This window comes from Phascolarctos cinereus, unplaced genomic scaffold, assembly GCF_003287225.1.
Source record: "Phascolarctos cinereus isolate Bilbo 61053 unplaced genomic scaffold, phaCin_HiC Scaffold_9;HRSCAF=440, whole genome shotgun sequence".
NCBI lineage: Eukaryota > Metazoa > Chordata > Mammalia > Diprotodontia > Phascolarctidae > Phascolarctos > Phascolarctos cinereus.
The window spans coordinates 102,055,037-102,079,490 of NW_027556402.1; the positions used below are offsets into that span (position 1 = coordinate 102,055,037).

The window sequence follows — 24,454 nt, forward strand, 5'->3', positions numbered from 1 at the left end:
ATTTTCAGTTTAAGGAACCAGAGTATTCAGCTTGGGAAATAGAAGACTTAATCTGAGTGTGTGGAAGGGTGATAAGGGCACGATTTCTGTCTCCATCTTTCCAAGAGTCTATCACAGGCCTGCACAAGAAATGGCCTGTGGGCCAAAGGATTTCAGGCGGTCCACAAAAAATGTAGAAGATGTAAAAGAAAATAAAGATGTAATGAGTGCTTTGTCCACACTCCACTAAACCCTGCCTTCCACTAGTCACTACTGTGGCCATCATGTAACTTTGTGGGTTGGTTGCCACCATGTACTATCTCCTGTTTGTCTTGTGGCCCTTGGCAACCTACCATGGTCAGTCTGTCTCTAGTTTGAAAGGAGCAAGAGTTGTATCTTTTTGTTGTGTTTTCTTTCGTTATTGGTGTTGGATAGGGATGAAGTGAATGCAGCCATGGGTCAACATGCCCGCTATGCAATGAGTGGCAACCGGTCGAGGGCTTCTTCCCCTCCCTCGCTGTGTGGCCGCCCTCCAAGTTACATGAGCGTCTGGCGTTCTCTCCCAAGTCAGACACTCAATTCAGTATTTCTCTTTATGTGAGCAGTTGCTGTGGAAATTTTTTGGTTCTAACATTAAAGTTTTTGGGGTGACTTTGTAAATGGGTGATAAAAAGAAACGGAAGATTGAATCAGAACACAGTGTTTAATCTGGAATGAACAAATAGATACTTGTTTATTTACATGAGAGACAAAATATTGTGCCTTGTTTGCCAAGAAGTAATAGCTGTTCTGAAGGAATACAATCTTCATCACTATTTCAAATCAAAATATCCTGATTTAAGCAAATTAGACATCGATGAAAAACAAATTAAAGCATCCAAGTTGTTGAAAAATCTCAGTGGAGAACAAATTTTTTAAGAAGGTAAATTCAGAAAATGAGGCAGCTACTAAAGTTAGTTTTCAGATTTCTAAAGAAATTGCTACTGCTGGGAAGTCTTTTACTGAAGACGAATTTATAAAGAAGTGTTTGCTGATTGCAGTTTCTGGATTATATCCCGATAAAAAAAGCATTTTTGAGAAATAGTTTAATCATTAATCATATACTTACTTGGAAAGTGAGTCACTAAAAGCCTATCTGTGGCCCAAAGAAGTTAAGCCAATTTTAATTTTGGCCCCCTACCTACTGCCAAGTTGTGCAGGTCTGGCCTATCACATGGAAGAGGGATTAGCCTTGTCCTCTTAGGTCCAGAGGCCAGAGACAGACACAATTGGCAGGAATGCTGAGAGGCTCACTCAATATGTTTCAATTTCAGTATAAAGAAAACTTCCCAGCAGTTTGACCCGTCCAAAAGAGGAAAAGGCTATTTTGTCTCCCACTGTGTGTTCCTCATCACTGGATACCTTTAGATGGGAACTTTGTCCAGTGAGGATCACTCGTTGGTGGCAGTCATGGTGGAGAAGAAAGTCTTAGTCCAGGCAAGAATTGTACAAGATCTGGAAGATTTTGCAGATTCTATGATTCTATGGAGTTTGGAGGGAATAGTTAAGATTTAGGGAGGGGTGGGTCTTTGACATTCTTAGCTGGCCCTTCCCCCCAGTGCATTCATATCATATGATATGTTTTGTACATTTTTTTTATTTGTTATCGCTATTGCTAATTAGTGCATGGCAGTGTTAAAGGTAAAAAATGTAGGACCTAATTTATTTAGTTCCCTTCCATGATAAGGGCTGCCTTCTCAGATATGGCCAACCATGCCCAAAACATATGTGCCATTGGTCATGAAGAGTAGTACTTGGCTATATGGGTACAAATGCATCACCAGTTCTTGAGAAATAATTCAAAGTATATCCTTTAGCAACAATTTTCTACATCCTACATAAGAATAAAAGTGATTTGATTTTTTCCATTTTTGCAGATGGCAGGTTTAAGAGCAAAGTGGGTTGATTCAGGTCTAAATGCCAGCTAATGGCAAAACTGGACTAGAGTTTCTGGAGTTAGTTTGATATCATGAAAAGTGCACAGGAGACCTGGGCCCTAGTTCTGGCTCTAGATTGTGTGACCTAGAAAATTTACTCAGCTTCTCTGGTCCTTGCTTTCTTTGTGTCTAAACTGAGAGTGTTGGGCTATGATTTCTAAGATCCTTCCCAGCTCCAAAATTCCCTTGATTCCTCTAAGACCACACTGCTTCTCACTAGACCAGCTGTCTCTTTCAGGCCATAAGGGTACCATTACTGTAATGCCTAAATGGTACATTGATACCAGAAATAGTCAGCATCAGCCAATCAGTGGGTATTTATTTGCTCACTCTTATGTGTTCATCATGGGTGGCCAAATGTAAAGTATAAAAGTTGGCCCTTGGGCATTGCAATGCTTATAAAAGGCTGGAGTTGTCACGGGGAGTTAATTTGGGCACTGAGGAGAATCTGGTTTAATACTTATGAAATGTTGGTGTAGTACTAGGAGTGAAAATGGATTCTTCAGGTTAGAAATTTAACCTAGAACATGAGAATAGAACATACCAGCCCCAAACACAAAACTGTTAAAATTCAGTCTTGGCCAAGCTTGGTGGGCTCTGGCTAGCATGAAAAGAACAAGTCTATAGCCTGCTTAGTCCTGGAGATCAGCTTCATGCTCAGTATTGTTCTTTTGTGTGGTTGAAATTTGATCTTTGTGTTGTGAAATTTTAGCTGCTGTGATTCCCATCTGTGAGGTTTTAACCAGGGCCATATTCCCCCACTTTTGTTTGTTTTATGCCCTTAATGAAACACTGTTGCTACACATCTGTGCTCCACACATCTGGTGACTCTGGAGCCTGAGTCACGGACGAAGATGGATGGGACCTGGGGTAGGTGTAGAAGGGAAGATTTCCTGTCAGTTCATTCCTTGTCACTGGGGAAGAGAAAGCAGTAGGAAAATTGAATGTTACCCTAACTAGAAATAGGAACCCCTGTTAAAAATTGATTTGAAGGCATAGCAAAAAGAACCAGAGAAATATCCAATGTTCTCTTCTAAGCCTCTAAGTCCTATTTTAATTTCTTCAGGAAATAGAGGGGCCATGTTTCTGGAAGTTGAGAGTTTCCCTTACTGTGAAATGTTCCTTGACTTAAGAGGCAGCAAAGCAGTACAGATCTGGGGATCACAGGTTGTAGGTTCAAATAATACTTCCTGCTTCCGACCTGTGCAACATTAGGCAAGTCCCTTAAGCTCTCTGAACCTCAGTTTTCTCATATGTAAAAGAAAGTTGTACTAGATGGTCTCCAAAGTCACTTCCAACTTTTATTCTGTTATTCTTTCTACTAGTAAGCTAGGTGCTTAGCTATCACTGCTTTAGGGTTGTAAATGGCATTAGAGGTTCACAGTTGTTGAGTATCTCCTTTAGGAGGGGCAAGGACAAGGGATTTAGATACTAGTGAAAATAGCATTTAGTATGTGGGAATATTAACCACACACTAAGAATGAGAGGTCCCTCTCCTGCCTCCCCATAATGTGAAATAATGATCTCCTATCTGCCAAGTTTCCTTTGTCTCCATAAGCTTCTATAATCTGATCAGAAATAGCTCCCCATGTTCTTTTTGATGGTGGGTCATGCTGGCTAATTAGTTCGTGGTTAGTGCTAATGAGCCCTGACCATAATTCCCTTTTATCCCAGCGCTTGCCAGAGAAATGTGAAAGCACAATTGGGGGTGGGGTGTACCATTTTCATATTGTAACCACCTTGCTGGGACTAAAAATTCAGGATTTGGACAGGGGAAGAAATATTGCCTTCATTGGTACCATTTGTAACTACAAACGAGATATGGCAGTAAAGTAAATAAAGGGCGAGGCAGAAGACCCACCCCACTTTAATTTGTTGGTCTATTTCCTCTTATATTTAAAGATATTACGTTATTTAAAAAAAGTAGATTTTATTCATATTTCATACAGAGACACATTGAAAGGTCATAACAAGAACCTATGAACTGGAGACACTGAGATCATGTTTCACAAATTCAAAGTGAGCAAAGGTGCGAATTTGGTGTGTTTGTATTTGAAGAACTTGTAGACAAAACTCAACTTTGCCATTTGCTACTAGTGTGAACTTGGGCAAATCATTTTTCACAGTGCTTCAGTTTCCCCATTGGTAGAATGAGGAGGTTGGACTAAATGACTTCTAAATCTTTGATCCTATAATCAGAAAGTGAGCCAGCGTCCACACCTTAGTGTTAGCTCCCTAAGGATAGCTCAGATACTCTTTTCTAGAATGAAAGGTTTAGATTTCATGTCGGTGTTGGAAAGTCATGTTTTAAAGTTGAGAATTGTGAAGCTGGTGGCATATACAGCCTAAGCTGGGAGAAGGCTTTTGTGCAGCAGGAATGGCGTGAAGAAGGAGGTATTTGCAGTGCAGGTGCTTGAAGAATTAAGAGATCAAGTTATTAAAGGGGGCATCAGCATGAATATTGAAGTCCGCAAAGATGATGGCAAGAGATGAAGTGGAAAGTAAAGTCATATACTGAATACTGGAGGAATGGCATCAAAGCCAACAACAAGGTTAGAGACGAGGCTGTAATAAACATACTTCACAGACCTTGGAAGAAGAATGGTCATTGATAGACAATGGTAATGAAGTCACCTGGATGTGACGGTGAGGTTCAAGGAGTATGCCCACATCTCTTCCCTGAGGGGAAAGATTGTCTTTCTTTTTGTATGTATTTGTAGTCCTAGTCTTTTGCACATCATAGTGGCACATCATATACTTTAAAAAAATGATTGTTGACTTATTGACTTGACTATTATTCTCTAACTTTTTGGCCGTTAGTAAGTAGTACATGAATAGAAAACACAGAAACACACAAATGTTTGTGTGTTTCGGGAAACATCTGAACATTAGGGGAGCAAAGGAATAGTGACAAACCAGCTTCTTCCTAGAACTGATCTAGAAGCAGGGCTAAGCAACCACCCCAAACTAGATATTTTGGGTGGTGGAAGTGGGAGTGAAGAAGATGGCTGATACCCTAGGCACTGACACAAATGCCACATTGGTTTCTGGGGCTAGGGGAGATCCTTAGGCTTATGATATTTGGGAAAGTGATTCCCTTCGCAAATGGTGGAAGTATACATAAGGGTTACCAGGTACATTTTGGTTTTAAACATACGATTATAGATTTTGAGAGAAAAGAGACTTTAGAAGTCATCTAGTCCAACCTTTTATCATGTAGATGAAGAAACTGAGACCCAGAAAGGTTAAATGACTTGCCCAATGTCACTGATAATAAATGGCAGAGCCAAGATTTGAACCCAGGTCCTCTGACCTAAGCCACTAAGTCACTTTTCTTTCCATTCCACCATTCTGTTTACCTCATATTAAGTACATTAAATCTACTTGTAGGTCAAGAGTAAATCATAAAATGCTTCAGCTGTGGGTATTGGGTTTTTATTTGTTTTGAAATAAGAGAATAGAAAATAAAGCTTCAAATTTATTTTGGACCAGCTAAGTTTCTGAGGTATTGCCTGGATGAGGTGGAGAGAAGTCTTGCCTTGCAGTCAGAAAGACCTTTAAGTTCAATGCATGATGGTTCCGGGTCAACAGATGCCTTCTGTCAACACTATAGACAACTCTCTAAGATTCAAAGTTTATAGTCAAATTCATCAATAGAGAGAGTTTCTGCACTATCCCTCAAGTTACCTACCTGACTGAAATCACAGGTCTTCCCTCCTCTACCCCTACCCCAAGTTTCTTAAAATAAAGATCCAATTGTTATTAATTTCTATAATTCTCTTCTGTTCACCTTTTAACTAGGAGCCAATACTGCCCTCACTAGGATGACACAAACATAATAGATAATCCTTGTGAATAATTATTCACTTTAGATTAGGATTTGTCAAACTCGTTGGGCAAATTGCCGGCCTTAGAGGGAGGGGGAAGATTTTTTTGGCAATTGGCAAAACAATTTTTGTGAGTTCCATGTGGGAACAACTCGTGAAGTAGTTTGAAGAGCTGAGTCTGGCCAACAGATAACCCTCCTTGGCTGAACTGTAGCCACCCCAAATAAAGGGATTATAATGAGAAAGGACTCTCAGACACATTTGTCTTCTTTGTCTGTTCTTTATTCTCCTGATATTCTCCAGTCCTCCTATGAGGAGGAAAGGGAGTGGTATAACATCCTTTTGCAATTTCTTCCCTCTGCAGATCTTTCCCCATTCCTAATGTTTATTGTCAACTCTTTCCAGCTCCAGGATGAGAATCAATCAGTTAATCAAGAAATATCTTTTAAAATCCCAGGCTTATGGATCTAGTGCTAGGAGGAAGCTCAGAGACTACTCCTTTCATATTTCATTTGAGGAGCTCAAGTTCCACATCCAGGGAGGTTACAAGGCTTTCTAGGTCACAGAAGGAATTAATATATTGCAGGATTTCAGCCCAGGTCTTTACACTTCAGAGACGGTGCTTTTTCCATCATACCATATTACCTCTCTCCTGTGGCCAGCCCTGGTGATCTAAAGACAAAATCTAGAAAGTTTCTGCCCTTGGGAAGTCCACACTTCATCAGGGAGACAACATGCATATATAATAAATTTATACAAAATAAATGTAAATACAAGATAACTGGGGGCAGGAGGGATTTGAAGGGAACAGGAAATGTTTCATAAAAAAAGTGACATGAGTGGAATGTTATAGCACTTTTTATTTGTATAGATTGAAGTTTGCAATCAAAAATGCATTTCTCTTAGCAGAGCAACCATTTAGACAAAAGTTTGAAGTATATTTAAGGCAGTGAAAGAAAATGGAAAATGAATAACGAAGAAACTTTACTGCAAGTGTTTATTTGTTCAATTGATTTAAAAATAAAGTTCATTGCATGTTAAAATCACCAGAGAGGTGGCCGGTGTAGATGAGGACACAGACTAAAGAAAGCAGTCAAAGAAAGTGGACACATTGATCAACAAATTTTTAACGTGGATGTAAGAGACTTTAACCTGAAAAGGAATGCCTTCCAGAACTTACATTTCTAAGAAAGAAATCTTCAACTTGGATTTAAAGTGTCTAAGAATCACTTAACACTTTTATTGGCAGGTAATGCAGAAGTGGGCTTTAAAATAAAACCAATGCTTATTTGTCTTTTGTGAACTCCCTCCTCTCTGAGAGGCTACAACCATTAATTGCTTCCAGTGTTCTGGTAGTCAAATAAGAAAGCGTGGGTCTCTGTTTTTGAAGACTAGTTTTCAAGTTATTTTAGCCCATTGTTGTTGTTCAGTTGTTTCAGTCATGTCTGACTCTTTGTGGCCCCATTTGGGGTTTTCTTGGCACAGATATTGGAGTGTTTTGGCATTTCCTTCTCCAGCTCATTTTATAGATGAGGAAACTGAGGCAACAGGTTAAGCGACTTCTGCCTACTAATGTATGTATGAAGATTTAAAGAAAGAGAAGCCAGTTCAATCTATGCTGCTGATGTATTTCAAATGATAACAATGATGTTTTCATCATTTTGTCAGTGTAGACTTTTCTTTAGGTAGAATATTCATTAATTTTTAAATTTTGTTTTGTATAGCTACTCTATTGTAATAAATGAACTAGAAATGCATTTTTCTCATTCTTTGCTGTTATATTCTCTTAATAAACAGATGAAACTTATTTTTAAAATCATTGCATGTTTCTGTTGGGCTAGAGCCAATTACTATATTTTATATATAATTATAACTTTAAATAGTGTGAATTAAAATAATTCTGTTACTTTACTTCATTTTTCACGCTAACCAGGACCTATCTGTTTTCTCTCTGAATGTTGTTGATGTCATCATCCCATAATACCCTGGTGTTCAAGGACACTGGTCATCTTCATATTTTGCATCAGTCACTAAGCAAAAGGAACTACCACTCTGTCTTCTCACTTGGTATAATTACAAGCATGACTTCCCAATTATGCTTGTGTGAATGCTTTTATCAAGAATAGCTTATAGCCCTTTATTACTTTTGAGTGATAGTCTTATTAAATGTACTGATTAAAAATAGTACAGGCCCCATCATGACATTCGTGTTGGAGGGAATCGCTAGTTGTCAAATGAGATGACACTCTGAATGTGAATTCTCAAAGAAGCCAGTCAAGGCATAATAAACAAGAGGGATTATGTTATTTTGAATTTTCTCTCTGTAGCTCTGTTAGAATCCCATAACGTAGATTTCAGGAGAATTTATTCCTGAAATCATCTTTCTGCTCCTTCAAAATTTTGTCTTTAATCTCATGACATGAATAATTCATTAATTAACAGAAAATGATGAAATACTTAGACTCTATATGTAATATACCCAACTAAGGTCTCCTGTTTGCCAGGGTATCTGCAGTGTGTTTTTGGAGTGAGACTGTCTAGTTCATGGAGTAAGGTCTGTGGGAGAATGTTTTGGCATGATTCTGCATCATACTAGATGGAATAAATGAGGTGTTTCAGAAGTCCTAGCCATCTTGAAGTGGAAATTAAAGAAAGTAATTTATACAATTTTAAAATTTATTTTCAGTTTTCAACATTTACTTTTATAAGATTTTGAGTTCTAAATTTTCCCGCTACTTCCCTCCCCCTCTTTCCAAAACAGCGTGCAATCTGATATAGGCTATGCATGTACAATCATATTAAACATATTTCCACATTAGTCATGTGGTAAAAGAAGAATCAGAACAAAAGAGAAAAACCACAAGAAAGAAAAAACTAAACAAAACACAATAAGAGAAAATAGTAGGCTTCGATCTACATTCAGACTCCACAGTTGTTTCTCTGGATGTGGATAGCATTTTCCACCATGAGTCTTTTGGAATTGTCTTAGATAATTGTATTGCTGAGAAGAACTAACTCTATCAAAGTTGACTATCTTACAATGTTGCTGTTACTCAGCTCAGTTACTCAGTTACTTCACTCAACATTAGTTCATGTAAATCTTTTCAGGTTTTTGAAGTAGAAATTTTTAAGAGGTAGCATGCTGGAAAGAATGGAAAGGGTAGGGGATTTTGAGTTAGAGGACTAGGTTCAAATCTCACTTCTGGCATTTACTACCTATGATGTAACTTTGGGCAAATTGTTTAATCTTTCTGGGCCTCAGTTTCCTCATTGGTAAAATGGCAGGGGTGGGAGGTTGGACTAAATGACCTCTAAGGTCCCTTTCAACTCTATGATCTCATGGCCTGAATCCAGTTCAGACACCACAAACTTCCAATGAACTTTTCTAATGGGGAAAAGACTAGGACTTCCTATTGTTATGAGTTGTTCTGTAACCTTCTCATAGTAATGTGGAATTCCCAGATTACCACTGTGTCTTGGGGAGCCATCAGAGTTGCTCAGCCATAGCATCTATGAGAATCCCATGGGGCATTCCAGAGCAAGCCCCGAGATTCCCTTTGCTGCCCTCTCCCACTGCTCTTTCAGCAGGATGCCACATTGAGTAAGTTAGGGAAAGAAAAGTGAAGATGGAAGCTTCCCCTGTCATCATCATTCCCTTTCCCGTCCTTGAAGTTGCATGCTACTGACCAGCCCCATCCTTAAAACTAACTCCCAATTCAGAAAATGTTTGACATCAAGGATCATTTCAGTGCCAAGAAGGGGAAAAACCTGCAACCAAAAATCATCACTAAAAGCTTTTTATTTATGGTGTCTTAACCTCTTGTAATTCAGAGTGGTTAAAAGATGGCACTTCCATAAAACATGCTTTAACAAGGGACAGATTTGTGCCCAGTAGGCTTTTTCCCCTCATTGGTTACAAGGTTTTCATTTTCAGGTCTTCTGCCACCTCTGGTTTTGAGCAGGATTTGGGGAATAGATTGAGGGAGGTGGAAACCGAGCTCTCATTAGCTATGCGAGGCTTTGGTACTGCTTTTACAAATCCAGCCAAATCAAAAAGGGGAAATTGCTTTCAGGCCTGGTGATCCTACATTTGCAGACCAGTTTGTATTTCCAGATTTCCTTAAGAAGCTTGGAACTATCAAATTAGGTCATCTAATCCAGCAATTTTAATAAAACTTAGAATCAACCCTGAAGACAATATTTTTTCTATAAGCAATCAATTTCCGCTCCTGGAGTACATGCCATAAAGAACTGTGTTCTCTTTATGATAAGTACAGGCTTTTTGTTCTGGGTCCCAATCACCCACCAGTGAGACTTCACTCTTCATCTAAAGGTCTTTGGCTTTTTGTATCTCCACATTGTTATTTTTATTGTTTAACATTTTGGGGAGCTTTGGTGCTCATGTGATAAAAGCATGATTAGATGTGAGCCCTGTTAAGTGAATTTATGGTTTAAACTAGACAAGCAGGACTCCATCACTAAGACAGCAGGGGGAAAGAGAAATAAAAATTGGCTTCATAAATCTGGAAACTTTTAGTGCCTTCAAATCTGTCACCAAGTGAATGTTGTGTACTCCTAACCTCCAGTTTACAGAAAGGGATTTAAGGGGATCTCAGCTTTAACCTCATGAAAAGACCAGAGGAGCCCCCAGGTATGGTATGGCAGCCTGGAGCCCAGTTTGGAAATCTTGGCTTCCACCCCTACAGCCAGGAGTGACTTTCCTGGCAACCAGGAATTCTCAGTCCCTTTGAAGGGAATTTGAGCTCATCTACAATTCCTCACTAGTGAGAATTTCTTGACAGTAAAAGTATTAAGTAAGAGACTGTTTTCCTTTTGTCTTCAAAGGATTCTGTGTCTCTTGAGAGCTGAGCCTGTTTGTTACAGTTTACTTAGCAATTGCTTTCCCAATTAAACTTTGGTTATCATTTAGATTAGAAAGATAGCTTGTAAATTTACTACAGGTATGGACTAAGAGCTCACTCACCAGTTCTAGGAGAGGAATTGGTAACCTGAAGAGGTGGGTTCTTAACCTTCTTTGCATCATAGACCTTTTTGTCAATGAATCTAAAGATTTCTTTTCAGAATAGTGTTCTTAAATGAATAACACAAGGTACAGAGGATTACAAAGAAAACCAAATATTTTGAAATGGAATTTTCAAAATGCATATTTTTAAATTTTACAGATCTCAGACTAAGAGCCCCTGTTTTAGAGGTTTGAAAATGCCAAATTTTTTTATTTATCCATTTCATTTGTTCTGCACGCTCTTAATAAGAAAATACTTCTTTTGGTTTAAATGAGCGTTCAGGAAGAAAAGCTAAGATCTGAAGATTGTATCTTTTGGGGGTGAGCAACAGTAGTTAAAAGACAAGGGAAAGAGGAGTGCATGAAAGAGATAGATTAAAAAAATGTTCTGAGACATTAAAGGAGAATTCCAGGAAGGTGGATGGTCATATAAGTTGAGAACTGTGAAGGAAGTAAGTCAGTGATTTTGTTTGGAGTGCTGTAACATTTCAGTTAGTTGAGCTGACAGCATATACTGAAGCATTTCAAAAACACACATGGGTTTCCTGTTGAACGTAGAGGAGTATTCTATGGTAACCTCGATTCAAACTTCTGGTTTGATTTATGAAAAAAGGAATAGAGATAGGAAAAAAAGAGGAAAAAATCAGCTGCTCAATAAAAATCATGCCAAATATCCTACACATGGGCGAATAGTGTTTTAACAAATATATTCAAGATAACATTTGCCAGAGTGATTTTCCAAATGTACTGCTTTAATCATGTCCTCAGTAGCTCCTACTGTCTACAGGATAAAGTTCTACACCCTTCAGCTTGGCATTCAGAGGCATCTAGTATCTAGCCCCAATTTCAGCTTCATTAACCACTCTTCTTTAATATTAACATTCGGCCTTAGCAGAATTTGTTTATACACTGCCCTTCCTCCTATCCCCCATCCAAATACTTCCTAAATATTCCAGCCCCAATGCTTCTGTGTACACTATTACCCCTGTGTGGAGTGCATTTGGCCTCTTTGCCTACCAAAATTCTACCCATCCTTCAAAACTGAATGGAGTTCCCATCTCCTTCACGAACTCTTCTCTGGCCCTCAGTGCCCAAAGGGATCTTTCATTCCCTTGAATTCCTAGAGCCCTTGCCAGCTTTGCCACCCATTTAAAAACCATGTGCTTCTGTGTAGAAGGTCCTCTTTTGTGGTCTTGAAATGTTATTTAAATTTTATAGAATTACAAATACTCAAATTAACTATAAAGGACATATGAAGAAAGATGCTATTTGCTTCCAGAGAAAGAACTGATAAATAGAAGTATGAATAGAATAATTTTACATATATATATATATATACATATATATACACATATATATATATGTATGTATGTGTGTGTGTATGTATATATATATATATACACACACACACACACACACACACAGACCTATATGTGTCTAATGGTAGCCATCTCTAAGGCAGTAGTGGGGAGGAAAGAAAAAAAAGAAATTTGCGTGAAAACTTTATTATATATTTAAAAGGAATAGCAAGTTGTACATAATAGATTTGCTGTTTCATGTGCAGTCATCTTTTTGTTATACTGTGCTATGGAAATGCTTGTTTTATTTTATTATATTATGTTATGGAAATGCTTGTTTTATTCCATAAATTGAAAAATAGAGAAATTTTATAGAATTATAGAATCTCAGAATTGACATGGACCTTGAAGGTCAAGTAATTCAACATCCTCTCCCAATGAGGTCCGTGAATCTCCTATTTATAAACCTTCCAAACAGTGGCCATCCAGCCTCTGACTGAACACTTCCAGTGACAATAAGCTCAGGAACCAATAGAAAAATTGTTCCATCCTGGGACAGACCTAGTTGTTAGAAAGTCCTTCTTTGTATTGAGCTAAAGCCTTCCTCCTTGTACATTATGCCTGGTTCTATTGGTCCTGGTTCTGCCCTCTTGAGAATAAGTGAAAGACCTCTTTAGTCTTTTGAGGGGGTGCATATCTATATCTGTATCATTGTTTGATTGATATTCCAGAAACAATTTTGTAATGAAGTCATTCTCTTTTCTCTTTGTCATATTTCAACATTGTATGTTTCTCCTTAAGTAGTAGGCCTATTTTTTTTCTTTGCTCTAAATGTGTTTCCTCTCAAACATTTTTGTTTGTTCTCAGCTTCTTTTGGTGTTTTCCTTTCTGAGACTTTTCTTACTGGCTTGTGATACTCTTTCATGTTGGACCTTTGCTATGGAAATCTTTTGTATGTGTTTTTTTCTTAAAATCAGAGATCATTAGAGCTTCATGCAGCTTCATCAATCATTTTGTAAACTTGCATCTAGTTGCTCTCTTTCTATCTCCTTATTTTGGGCTGAAATTCCCTCTTCAACATATTTGTCAGCCTTTTGGGGGGGATCTATCTATATCTATGTCATTGGATCATTCATGATTTTCTGCGGACCAATTTTTTTGAGAACTGCAGTTCCTCTTGAATTACGTCATGTCTATAATTTTTCTTAAGCTTTTTTTGAAACTTTTCGTCAACTTGAGATTATGCACCTCTCTATGCTCAATATTTTCTGCCACAGCTTTTATAAATTTGAATGTTATTTGATCACTTCCAACCAAAGTTCTTATCGCCTCCAATTCATTACTTAGATCCTGCTTCTCATTTAGAAAAAGGCCCACAGCAGCATTTCTACTCGTTGCTCCTACTTTCTAAGAGATTACCTTGTCAAAAACCCAATTTATCTGAGTTCATCCAGCTTTTAACAAATGGAGACTTACTGTAGACAGTTAGCAGGTCATAGAATAACAATTGCAGCAGATATCTAGATAGTTGAAGAAGAACTAGATAAAATCCTTTCCCCTCTTTCTTCTTCCTCCTTTCTAGTTTTTGTATTGATCTTTTCAAAGATTTGTCTTCTTGGCACCTCCCTTTATTTCTTTTCAAAAGTGAGAGACTATGGGTGTGGAACACTGCATACACTGTACTTTTTCTGAATTGCGGTTAGTTTTGCTGAAGTGTTCTCTCTCTCCCCTTTTTATTATTTATTTATAGAGTATGGTTCTCTGGGATGGCAATAGCGAGGGATACATTGGGAAATGTAGGTGATATAAAAACAAAAAATAAAAAAGTGTGTGTATGTATATGTTTTCTTCCTAAGACCTACTTAAATTGCTTTATAGCTATCATAGTGCCTAATAGTCACAGTAAGTATTCAGTAAGCATTTCTTGATTTGCATTTCATCTCATTTAAATAGATAGTACTTTGTTATGTGTATGTATGTGCTTGTGAACATTATGTATTATATGTAAAGCTATCTAGACATAGATATCTATATCTATACATTTCCCCCCATAGTTATCATTCTGGTGACTCTATTTACTTAATCACTTTTTTCATATCCCCTATCATCTTATAGTTTCCTGTCTTTTCCCAGTCCACCTTGGCATTTGAATCCCCTTTCTTCTTTAGTGTTTCTGCACATGTTTCCTTTCCTCTCCTTTCTTGCCAGCTATCTCTTTTCCACAGTGCTTAATTCATGCGCTCTCTGTCTCTTGAGTCTGCCTTTCCCCATTCTCCCTCCTCTTATCTACCTCTTCCTTCCTCTTCTCTGTTGTCTGCTTTTCTCTACCAAGGACATTTTAATAGGCTCTGCGCTGACTCCCCCTTCCAGCTGCTCCCTCTCTAACAGTCATATGTCTACTCTACATTCAAAAGGAACTTTGCTTACGCTTTTGAAATGCTTCAGTTTATAATTTAGACTTGATTAGCTTCTGTGTTATATCCTCACAAATAGAAAATAATAATTGACTCAGCCCCAAATTAAAACATTTCCACTACTATAATAAGTTAATTACTGAAACAATGCAGGAAATGCAGGCTATAATCACACGCATACAACATTGTCAGTAATGACATTTTAAAGACCAAGGACATTCTATATTAAACAGCTTAGAATAGTGTTTATTGAGCACATTCCTTCGCAAGAAATAGACTTCTTATGAATTGAATTCAGTTCAACAAATGTTCACTAGGTGCTTGCTGTGGATAGAATACACGTGTTGTGTGAGGTGCTGGGAGAATGACAAGTAGAATGAAAACCTGGTCTCCCTTTCAGAAAGCTTACATTTTAGAAGAGGAATTTGACCCTCATACCCAAACAGCTTTAATAGAAGAACTGACCATGATAAGTTCAGAAGCAAAGTGTTATATAGCAGGATTGAGGAGAAGAAAATTTCTAACTGGGAAGGGCAGGAGGAATAAGGGGGGATCAGGGAAGGCTTCATCTAGGAGATGGCATTTGAGTTAGATTTTGAAAAAGGGTAAGAATTTCAACAGACAGAAACTATAGGGAATGGATGGGGATAGGGTTCCAAAACATAGAGAAGAGTATGAACAAAAAAGCAAAAAGGCAGCTAAACATGGACTGTGTTTTTGTGTTGGGTCATTTTTCAATCCTGTCCAACTCTTCATGACCCCATTTGAGGTTTTCTTGGTGAAGATCGTGGAGTGGTTTGCCATTTCCTTCTCCAGCTCATTTTACAGATGAGGAAACTGAGGCCAACAGGGTTAAGTGACTTGCCTAAAGGCACACAGCTAGTAAGTGCCTGAGGCTATATTTGAACTGAGGAAGATAAGCCTTCCTGACTCCTGGTGCTCTATTCTCTGAACCAAAAAGATGTGTCTAGAGAGCACCAAGTGGTCCAGTCTAGCAGGGATGCAGAATATAGGGAAGAGCCTGAGACAAGACTGAGAAGGTGGGGTCATACAATATTGAGGAGATAACAGACAAAGGAGCTTAGGTTTTATTCAGTAGGAAATCTTTGAAGAACTTTTGAGTAGAAGAATGACATGCTAAGAACTATGAATAAGGAAGATTAATATCACAGTATTCTGAAGGATGGATTGGAGGACACAAATATATTGAGGCAGGGAGACTTATTAAGGGACAGCATTATAATAATCTATATGATTGGAAAAAGAATCTGTTATAGAACAGTGGTAATGGGAATAGAAATACAAGAATAGATATTATACATACATATGTACATATTATATACAGTATGCATGTATATATTCATATATATTATATACATACATGTATTCTATCCCCATTATAATACATATAATTGGTAAAGACGGACTGTTCATAATGGCACTGGGAATAAAGAAGAAAGATAATAAACATATATGTATATATATGTATATATTTGTGTATGTATATGGATGCATACATAAATATGTGCACACACACATATATACACAAACACATATGAGATTATACACACACACATATAATTATATACACATATCCAGAATTGTGATTTTATTAGTATAGAGAACTTTTAATAAAGAAACTTATCTTACCAATGGAGATGTGCACCTACTCTTTCCTTTCTCTACTCTGTATATACTATATCTTTTGCATACCTAGTTATTTACATGTGATGTCTCCATTTAGAATATTTGCATTTTGCATTTTTTCCTTTCTTTTTATCTCCAGCTTAATACTTGGAATATAGTAAGCACTTAATAAATTATCGTTGGTTGACTAAACTGAATGGCTCTACTTCTAATTTAAGGGAGTTGACTAGAACCCCGAGAGTTTAAGCAGCTTGCTCAGGGCCACACAGTATGTGTCAAAGACAGGACTTGAGTCTGGGTCTTCCTAATTCCAGGGTCCCCACTCACTAGAGATATTAAAAAGGCTTAATGACAAATAGGACTTAACAGCCAACTGAATGTGGAAGGTGAGGAAGAAGGAAGAGTCAAAGATAATACCAGAGCTTAAAAATTGGATAAATGATGGTGTCATTGACAGAAATATCAGAAGAAAGAGCAGAGTTTGAGACGGGGGAAATAAGTTATGAGTTTGTAGAACTTTCATACAGGGTGGGGGGTAAGCTACCGGGGTGCCTGAACAGCTCCATCTATTGACACTTCATACACTCTAGAATGGTGGCAACAACTGTCCTGGGGCAGTAGAAATATAGATGATGAGACATCATCACCCTAACCTCTGGTTTCTTCTCTGAAGCACTGCATTCTTGCCCCTCACCATTAGCTGGGGAAAGATAATAGACAGCAAAAATGATTCAGGACTGAACCCTTTAAAGAATTGTACCCAGAGCTCATTGATGTCTTGGTTGCCAGAACTGTATTGCAATACTGCTATTCAATCTTCAACCTTCTCTAATCTTTTTTTTTTTTAAAGAGAGAGACAGATTTGGCCTTTGAATGGAGGTTCTCTACATTTTGCCAACCTTGCTTCTAACTGCATGATTAACCATGCACCAAAGAAGACTGGAATCTCTAGAGATTCAGAGGGATACTAAAGTTCTCTATCTCATTTGACTTTCTGCCCATTTCCTTATGTAGTAATTCTCAACCTTTTGCACTTAGAGGACTAATAAATTTGATTTGCATGCTGGACAACTGTGGAATGCAGAAAATAAGGGGACAAAAATGTGTATTTCTAACTTTTCAGATTCATAAATAAAAAATCATCTGGTATGTTAGTTTATATCTTGGTCCATTATTCCTTAAACAAGTTTAAGAAGGAATAAGTGTGACTGCTTAGTATTTTTAGAATTTTAATTAGAAGTTTGAGGTCTGATCCTCCAGAAATAACCAACATTGAAATCTTATGAAAGTTAAAAATAGGTAAGCTATGTTGTAAGGACTGGTGTCATTTAACTCAAGAATGTTCCCCCAATTGTGTTGTGAATTCCTGGGCACATAAGCAGAATATGCTGGTCACTATAACTCCAGTCAATATGAAATGTTCTGTTTATTATAGACATGTTTTGTCACTGAATATCTTTCTGTTCTGAATTTCAGTTTGCATGTTTAGCCTGAAGATTTCATTAATCAATTGTGTGACTTATTATATTTCCCTTCATAAACCATAGTGCATGAAGTACATTAGGGGTGTCCACACATTGAGTTTTACAGCCAGATAAATCTTTGCTTGGGTATTGTTGTCTTCATAAGTCTTCTGCAGGAAAATTCATGGACTCTGAATTTTTGAGGGGAGCAAGATCTTAAATTTATCAGCTGGTCCACCCTTCTCAAAATAAACTATTCAAAAAATCTTTCCATTTATTTTTTGTAACAGTCCTCTGATGACAGGAAATAAAAGAAAAAGAGATGTGTTTCTTCCAGAATATCCTGGGAAGCTGTACTACTTGTGTCTTGGTAACATAGGGAAGATTGAGAGAAAGCAGCTGTAGTGAATGACCTTTCCTTTAAAAATATTGACATGTAATTCTATGATATATGGCATTGCTTTATTTGTAGGTGAAAAATGGAAATCAGAAGAGATATGGCCATTAATATGCTGAGCCATCCCTTTGCATGGAACATCTCTCCTTTAATCTAGTGCAACTCAGCAGCCCTGCTGCAATAGATTATCCTGGAAGAGGAAATTATCACAAAACATGTACACATTCACAGTTTAATAATAGTGCAGACACAAAGGAAACTCAAAAGCAAATCACCAGTTCATAATATAAGACTTCAGAGCTGTAAATAGTTGTATGGCAGGAATTGAAGTAAAGCTTTAAGGGTAAATATAGTCTCCAGTTTTTGAGTGTCAAATACTTGTTGTATACATTAGATTTTTGAAACTTAGATTATTTTTTCCACAAAAATAATGGTACACATTGTTTTCTGAAAGTGGGATATTAGATTCTCTGTATCTCTCAGATGTGTAAAAATGTGGTTTGCTGTTGAAAATCATCTATGAAAAGCTTCCTGCTTCTATCTTTTATTTTTATCAAGGATACTTTCAACATATACCTAGACCATTCCCATACAAATTTTAAAGAGATAAGAAAGCAGGTATGGGGACAGTTGATGGCATCTTCTTGAGCACTTGTTATTTTTGGTAAGAGTTGTCATTGTTCAGTCATTTCAGTCATATTCAACTCTTTGTGACCTCATTTGGGGTTTTCTTGGCAAAGACACTATAAAGGTTTATTTGCCATTTCCTTCTCCAGCTCATTTTGTAGATGAGGAAACTGAGTCAAATGGGGTTAAGTGACTTGCCCAACACATGTCCTAATGATCAGATTTAAGGCAAAGGTGGTCACAGTAGAGGGCAGTGAAAGCTGTGTGGGAAAATAGTGTTTGGCATTAAGAAAGAAGCAAAACACACATAGGGCAAGCAAGCTGAAACAGTAAGGCACTCTGTGGGAGTGATATTAAAATGTCACTGGAAATAGTGATATTAAAAAATAACATAAAAAATGACATTAACATCTGCTTTAGCACCTTTAGTACCATGGGACTTTTTCATCTTACTTGCAGCTAAAACCTTCTATATGTTTGGTTTCCCTTATTAAACTCTTGGGGAGCTAGGTGGTACAGTGGATAAACACTGGGCCTGGAGTCAGGAAGACTCATCTTCGTGAGTTCAAATCCAGCCTCAAACACTTACTAGCTATGTGACCCTGCACATTTAACCCTGTCTGCCTCAGTTTCCTAACCTGGAAAATTAGCTGGAGAAGGAAATGATGAACCACTCCAGCATCTTTACCATGAAAATCCCAAATGGGGTCACAAAGAGTCGGACGTAACTGAACAACAAATCAAAATCTTACTTGTCTATTTGGAACCCCGGTGCTTTACGAATAGCGAGTGATATTAATTGCTTTATTCTTCCACTCATTCATTTATTCCAAACTTCCCCGTTACCATCAAGGGTACCACCCTTCTGTTAGTCACCAAGCCATACAGCCTTGGTACCATTCTCAACTCCTCCTTCACAGTCCCCCTAAATATCTAATCTTTTGTTAAATCTTGTGATTTCTATCTATCACAATCTCTCTCCTGTATATCTGTTCTCCATGTACAGAGGTATCACCCTGGTGCCGGCCCTCACACTTAGAATATAGCAATAGCCTTGTAGTCGGTCTCCTTGCTTCAGGTTTTCAGATTTCTCCTCACTCCAATCCATCCTTCACTCAGCTGCTGAAGGGATTTTCCTAAAGAGCAAGGACGACCCTGTCACTCCTCTAATCGGTGCACCCGGTAGAAAGTCCTCTCCTTAACACTTGGCCCCAACCTTCTTTCCCAGTCTTCTTACATCTCGTTCCTCTCTATATACTCTACCGTCTAGCAACATTGGCCGACTTGCTGTTACTGGTACATGACACTCATCTCCCTCTTCCATGCTGTTTCATAGTCTGTCTCCCATTCCTGGAAACTCTGCCTCCTCACCTCCATCTTTTGGCTTTTCTAGCTTCCTCTAAGTCACAGCTCAAATATTGTCTTTTAAGAAAGTTTTTTTTTCCTGGTCTTCCCTGCCCCATTCCTTTCCTTTGAGCTTACTTTTAAATTTATACTGTATGTATCTTATATATACATAGTTATTTGTGTGATCTGTTAGAATGTTAGCTCCTTAAGCTCAGGAACCTTATTTTTATCATCTTTAGCACTAAGTCTGGCACGTGGTGCATATTTAAATACTTGGTGATTGACAGAATAATTGAGAAAATTGATTTGGTTGAGTTTCCCCAGTGGTGCTTCAATTTCTTGGTCCCTGGACAAAGAATACACATTAAGACCACCAAGAGTTAAATGAGTGCTTATAGGTGATATAAGAACCAAGTTGCCACCTTGATACCATCACAGAAGACATTCGAAATAGTCAAAGGAGTGAGGGCCCTATTTGGTGTTTTAATCCATTTTGTTGGCTGCCATGAACAGAAAAATTCATCCCCTTCTGGTCAACTTTGGAAACATGTATGTAGAAAAAAAAATACATGAAAGTGTGAAAATACCTCAGTTTTCTGGGGTGTATAAGAGGGGAGGGTTGAATGGAAGAGAAGGTTGGTTTTAGCATGTAAAGCAGATAAAATTTCTGGCTCCTATGAAGACCTAATTTAAGCCTCTATACTCTGAATTTTGACTGCCTAGGAACACATTTCCCATTTATAATTCTGTTTCTATGGAAGTAAATGCCCCCTATAATGTTCTTTTGCCTAATGCTTTTTTGTGGAACCAATTAACCATGTTAGTTGGACTATGCCTATAGCTAACATAAAGACAGTCTATTAAGCATAGAAATCTTGTATGTAGTAGGCATTCAGAACTTCTACAATAACATGAGATGTCAAATAAGACTGATATACTGGAGACATTTCTGGTGCCATAAAATACAACTCCCTTCAGATCAATTTTACTGATTTGTTTTTCCCATAATTATTAGCCTTGTCCATATTTTTTTAGTCTCAATGATATGTATGTTGAAATATAGGCTCCTTCTCCTTTCCCAGGCTATATCATGCCTTGGCAAAACATTCTGAGTTCTGAAATTAGAGCAGTTGCTTGCCTGGGATCTTCATCAAAATGGCGGGAAAGCCAGATATATCCAAGCAATAGTTTTTGCACCAAGACCATTCTATCCTTTCATGCCCATGTGCACACAGCTGCCTGTTTAAAACAGTGCAGCTGTAATGTGCTGCCTAATGGGAAAAGGTATAAAACTGTACATTCTACAGTCAGTTTATAATTATGTAGCCTTCATGGCCACATAATCCATTTTTTCCCCTGTATAGTGTGTGTGTGTGTGTGTGTGTGTGTGTGTGTGTGCAGTTCCTGTTCATCACCTTAAGACCATCCTTGGCGTGGAATTCATAATCCAATTTCTAAGCTCCAACATTTGCTGATTATATGACTAAGGTCCCTTTAATAGATGTCAAACCTGTAGCATATAATTGAATTTTGTGAGCTTCTTCAGGGTCACTCAGAGGTAGAGCACAGGTTAGCATCCTCAGCTCTTGACCTTGCCCTGCTGCTGCCTGGCCCAGGCAGCCCTCTTATCCTCAGACTTTGTTTCACCAGGAGCCTTCTAAACACCCCTTTCCCCTTGGATTCTGAACACGGATTCCTGAATGAATCCTTCCTAGTCCTTCTGTCTCCTCTGGGAAGACCATCGCACATAAATTAAGCTTATCTGTTTTGCTTTTCAAAACATATACAGTTGCTGTAAAAATAAAAGATAAAAGCCAAAACAGAGCCTGGATTTATGATGGTGTTTTTCCCAGTGGAGAATAAGGTGCTTAAACATTAATCTCTTTAAAAACTAAATACACAACTGCCCCCCACCTTCCAACACAGCTGTAGAATTTATAATCATTTATAGTATCCTGTGGGCGTTGGGTGGGGGAGAGATTGTAAGGGGTCAGAAAGTGCTTAATGATGACATAATAATAATTGGATTTAACTTAATTTTAAAGAAAAGTTTGGTGTTATTTTTACCTCATTAGTGCATTTAAAAGAACAACAACCTTTCATTCCATCCATCATTTGGAAATAAGAGGCAATAGGGCCCTTCCTGGGAAACGGATTGTGGCCAGAGATAAATATGCCAGGATTGGGTCTTCACTCAGCAGACACAAAAAGAGAAGCAACTCAAAAAATTACTTTGAGGATCTTCTGAACACTCTAGATACAAGCAGGCATCAGGAGTCTCTGCTTTTCTACACTAGGGGTACATAAAGTTTTCTAGAGGTGACTTCCCAGCTGACAGGTTTATCAGAGATATTAGGATCTGGGACAGTGTAGATACTGAGATCCTGGAGCTGTGTTGATACAATGCTGGACATCAGAGCAAAAAAGTCAGGCCTCTGATATAAATTTGCTATGTTAACCATGCACAAGTCATTTAATACCTCATTTTCCTCATCTGTAAAATGGGGTCAGTAAAAATGCCTGTAGTTCCCACCTCACAGGGTTATTGTGAGGCTCAAATGAGCTGTGCTTCGCTAACTTTAGAGCTCTCTATAAATGCCAGTTGTTTCTGCTGGCTTTTTTTTTTAATGATGAAAATGATTGATGATGTTGAAGTTTGGCTCAGTAAAGACAACTCCCCCTCCTTCAGTTAGAAGCTGAAGATGAGTATGGCCTGGGAGAGAGGCTCAAAATATAAAAAAAGAGGGGCTGATGGCCAGCAGGGAAGTACAGCCTTGACTTCCTTTTTCTCTCTAGCAGGGCATGGACTTGAAGGGACTCCATGTAATTAGCTTTCCTTCTAGTTCTTGGTAGACAATAATATTACTGATGAAATGGGAGTTTTGGTTGTTAAAGGGATGAGGGAAATAGAGAGCTTGGAAGAAGCGATATTGGAGAATAGGATTCTTCCAAAAAGGAGCTGAGAGATCAAAGGGCTTAGTATAGGAATGCTGGGGGTTAAGGACAGAAGGGGAGCCAGGGAAAAAGAGAAGTACAGAAAAGCAGGGGACAGGGTCAGTAGGTCAAAGACAATATTTATTTCAAAAGTTTGCCTAGTGCCAGTCCTTTTTCAGTTCCTCCTCTGCCCTCCCATTCATTCCCTCCTCTCCCTCATGGAGTGTTCAGGACTTCTGGTCTGAGGGCTTGCTGAGCCCTTTTCAGGGCTGCTCATCTATCTTTGGTGTCCACCTTCACATAGCTCTCACCTGTGGCTACAAGAAGCTGTAGTATGTGCAGCGGCCACACCGCCATAAACTGTTTCAGCAGACCGGCTAAACCAGGCTAAGGGAAACTGAGGGATCTCAAATCCATCAGTGAGTTGGGGGATGTCTACCTCAAGCATGTGAAGATTTTCCCCTGTGGAATAGGGGCATTAGAAAATTTGTTCCAACAGTCATTGAAGACAGCTTAAGCAGGTGCTGTGGAAGAGTGCTTAGAGTGCGGTCAGGCATCGAAGACTTCCAGGTCATCCACTGCGTCTTGACTTTGATGCCTCTGGAAGACAGAGTGAGGCTTACAACTTTGAGCAACTCTGCCTCACTTAAATCCAATTCATGGGCAAATCAAGACCTTACCTGTGATGTCCTCTCCAAAAATGAAGGACCACCACCAATAAAAATTCACACACCCCACTCCTTCCCAAGATTCACCTGTCTTTTGAGAGCCTTCAGGGAGTTCAAAGACAGTATATCCCTTTGGAAAAGAAGAGGATAGCTCAGAGCTTCCTTTTACCCCATATTCCTTATGGATCCTGGAATGGAGTATCAAGAGGAGAGGGTGGCACGAGCCTCTTATTTGTTAAGATTTCTGCCTCCCTGTATGGGGGGAACTCCAGCTAATTCCACCAAGGAATCTCCTTCTATCCTTTGATACTGTCCCAGATCCTACTATGTGCCAGACACTGTGCTAAGGGCTGGGAATACAAAGAAAGGTAAAAGACAGTCAGTCCCTGCCTCTAAGGACTTCAGAGAGTCAATGTCAAAGTGAAACACAGAAGAACTGAGAGAGACTTAGCAGGGAGAGACCCAGTGTTAAGATGCATTTTTAGGTCCAAGCAATGTTGTAACCTAGAGAACGTTAATTTCATTTTCAAGCTCAGAAACAAAATTTCCCTAGATAATTGATCAATGATTTTTTAATAGTTAAAGTCATCTGTTGTAATTCAAAACATCAAAGCTTTTGAGTTGGATGCAACCTTAGAAGCCATCTAATCCAAACCACTCATTTTTTTTTTTTACTGATGAAGATACTGAGGCTCAGAGAGATTGTCCTATGCTCCCAGGCAGTAAGTTTCAAAGGTAGGATTTGAAACCAGGTTGGACTAAGCCCAGCACTCTCCCTGTCATGCCACGCTGCTTTTTCAATTTTCAGACTTTGAAATAACACCAGTATTCATTGTGTTGCCTTAAAAAAGGGT

At 38.4% G+C, this 24,454-nt stretch overlaps 1 protein-coding gene across 1 annotated transcript in view; it reads left to right on the plus strand.

The window, feature by feature from the left end:
• Nucleotides 1-433: 433 nt before the first annotated feature.
• The window catches only part of LOC110213699 (protocadherin-23), a 219,151-nt gene continuing 195,130 nt past the window's right edge, over nucleotides 434-24,454 (plus strand). The window contains exon 1 of the mRNA XM_078148850.1: nucleotides 434-562. Within this exon, the coding sequence (XP_078004976.1) occupies nucleotides 434-562 (129 nt within the window). The remainder of the gene's footprint in view (nucleotides 563-24,454) is intronic.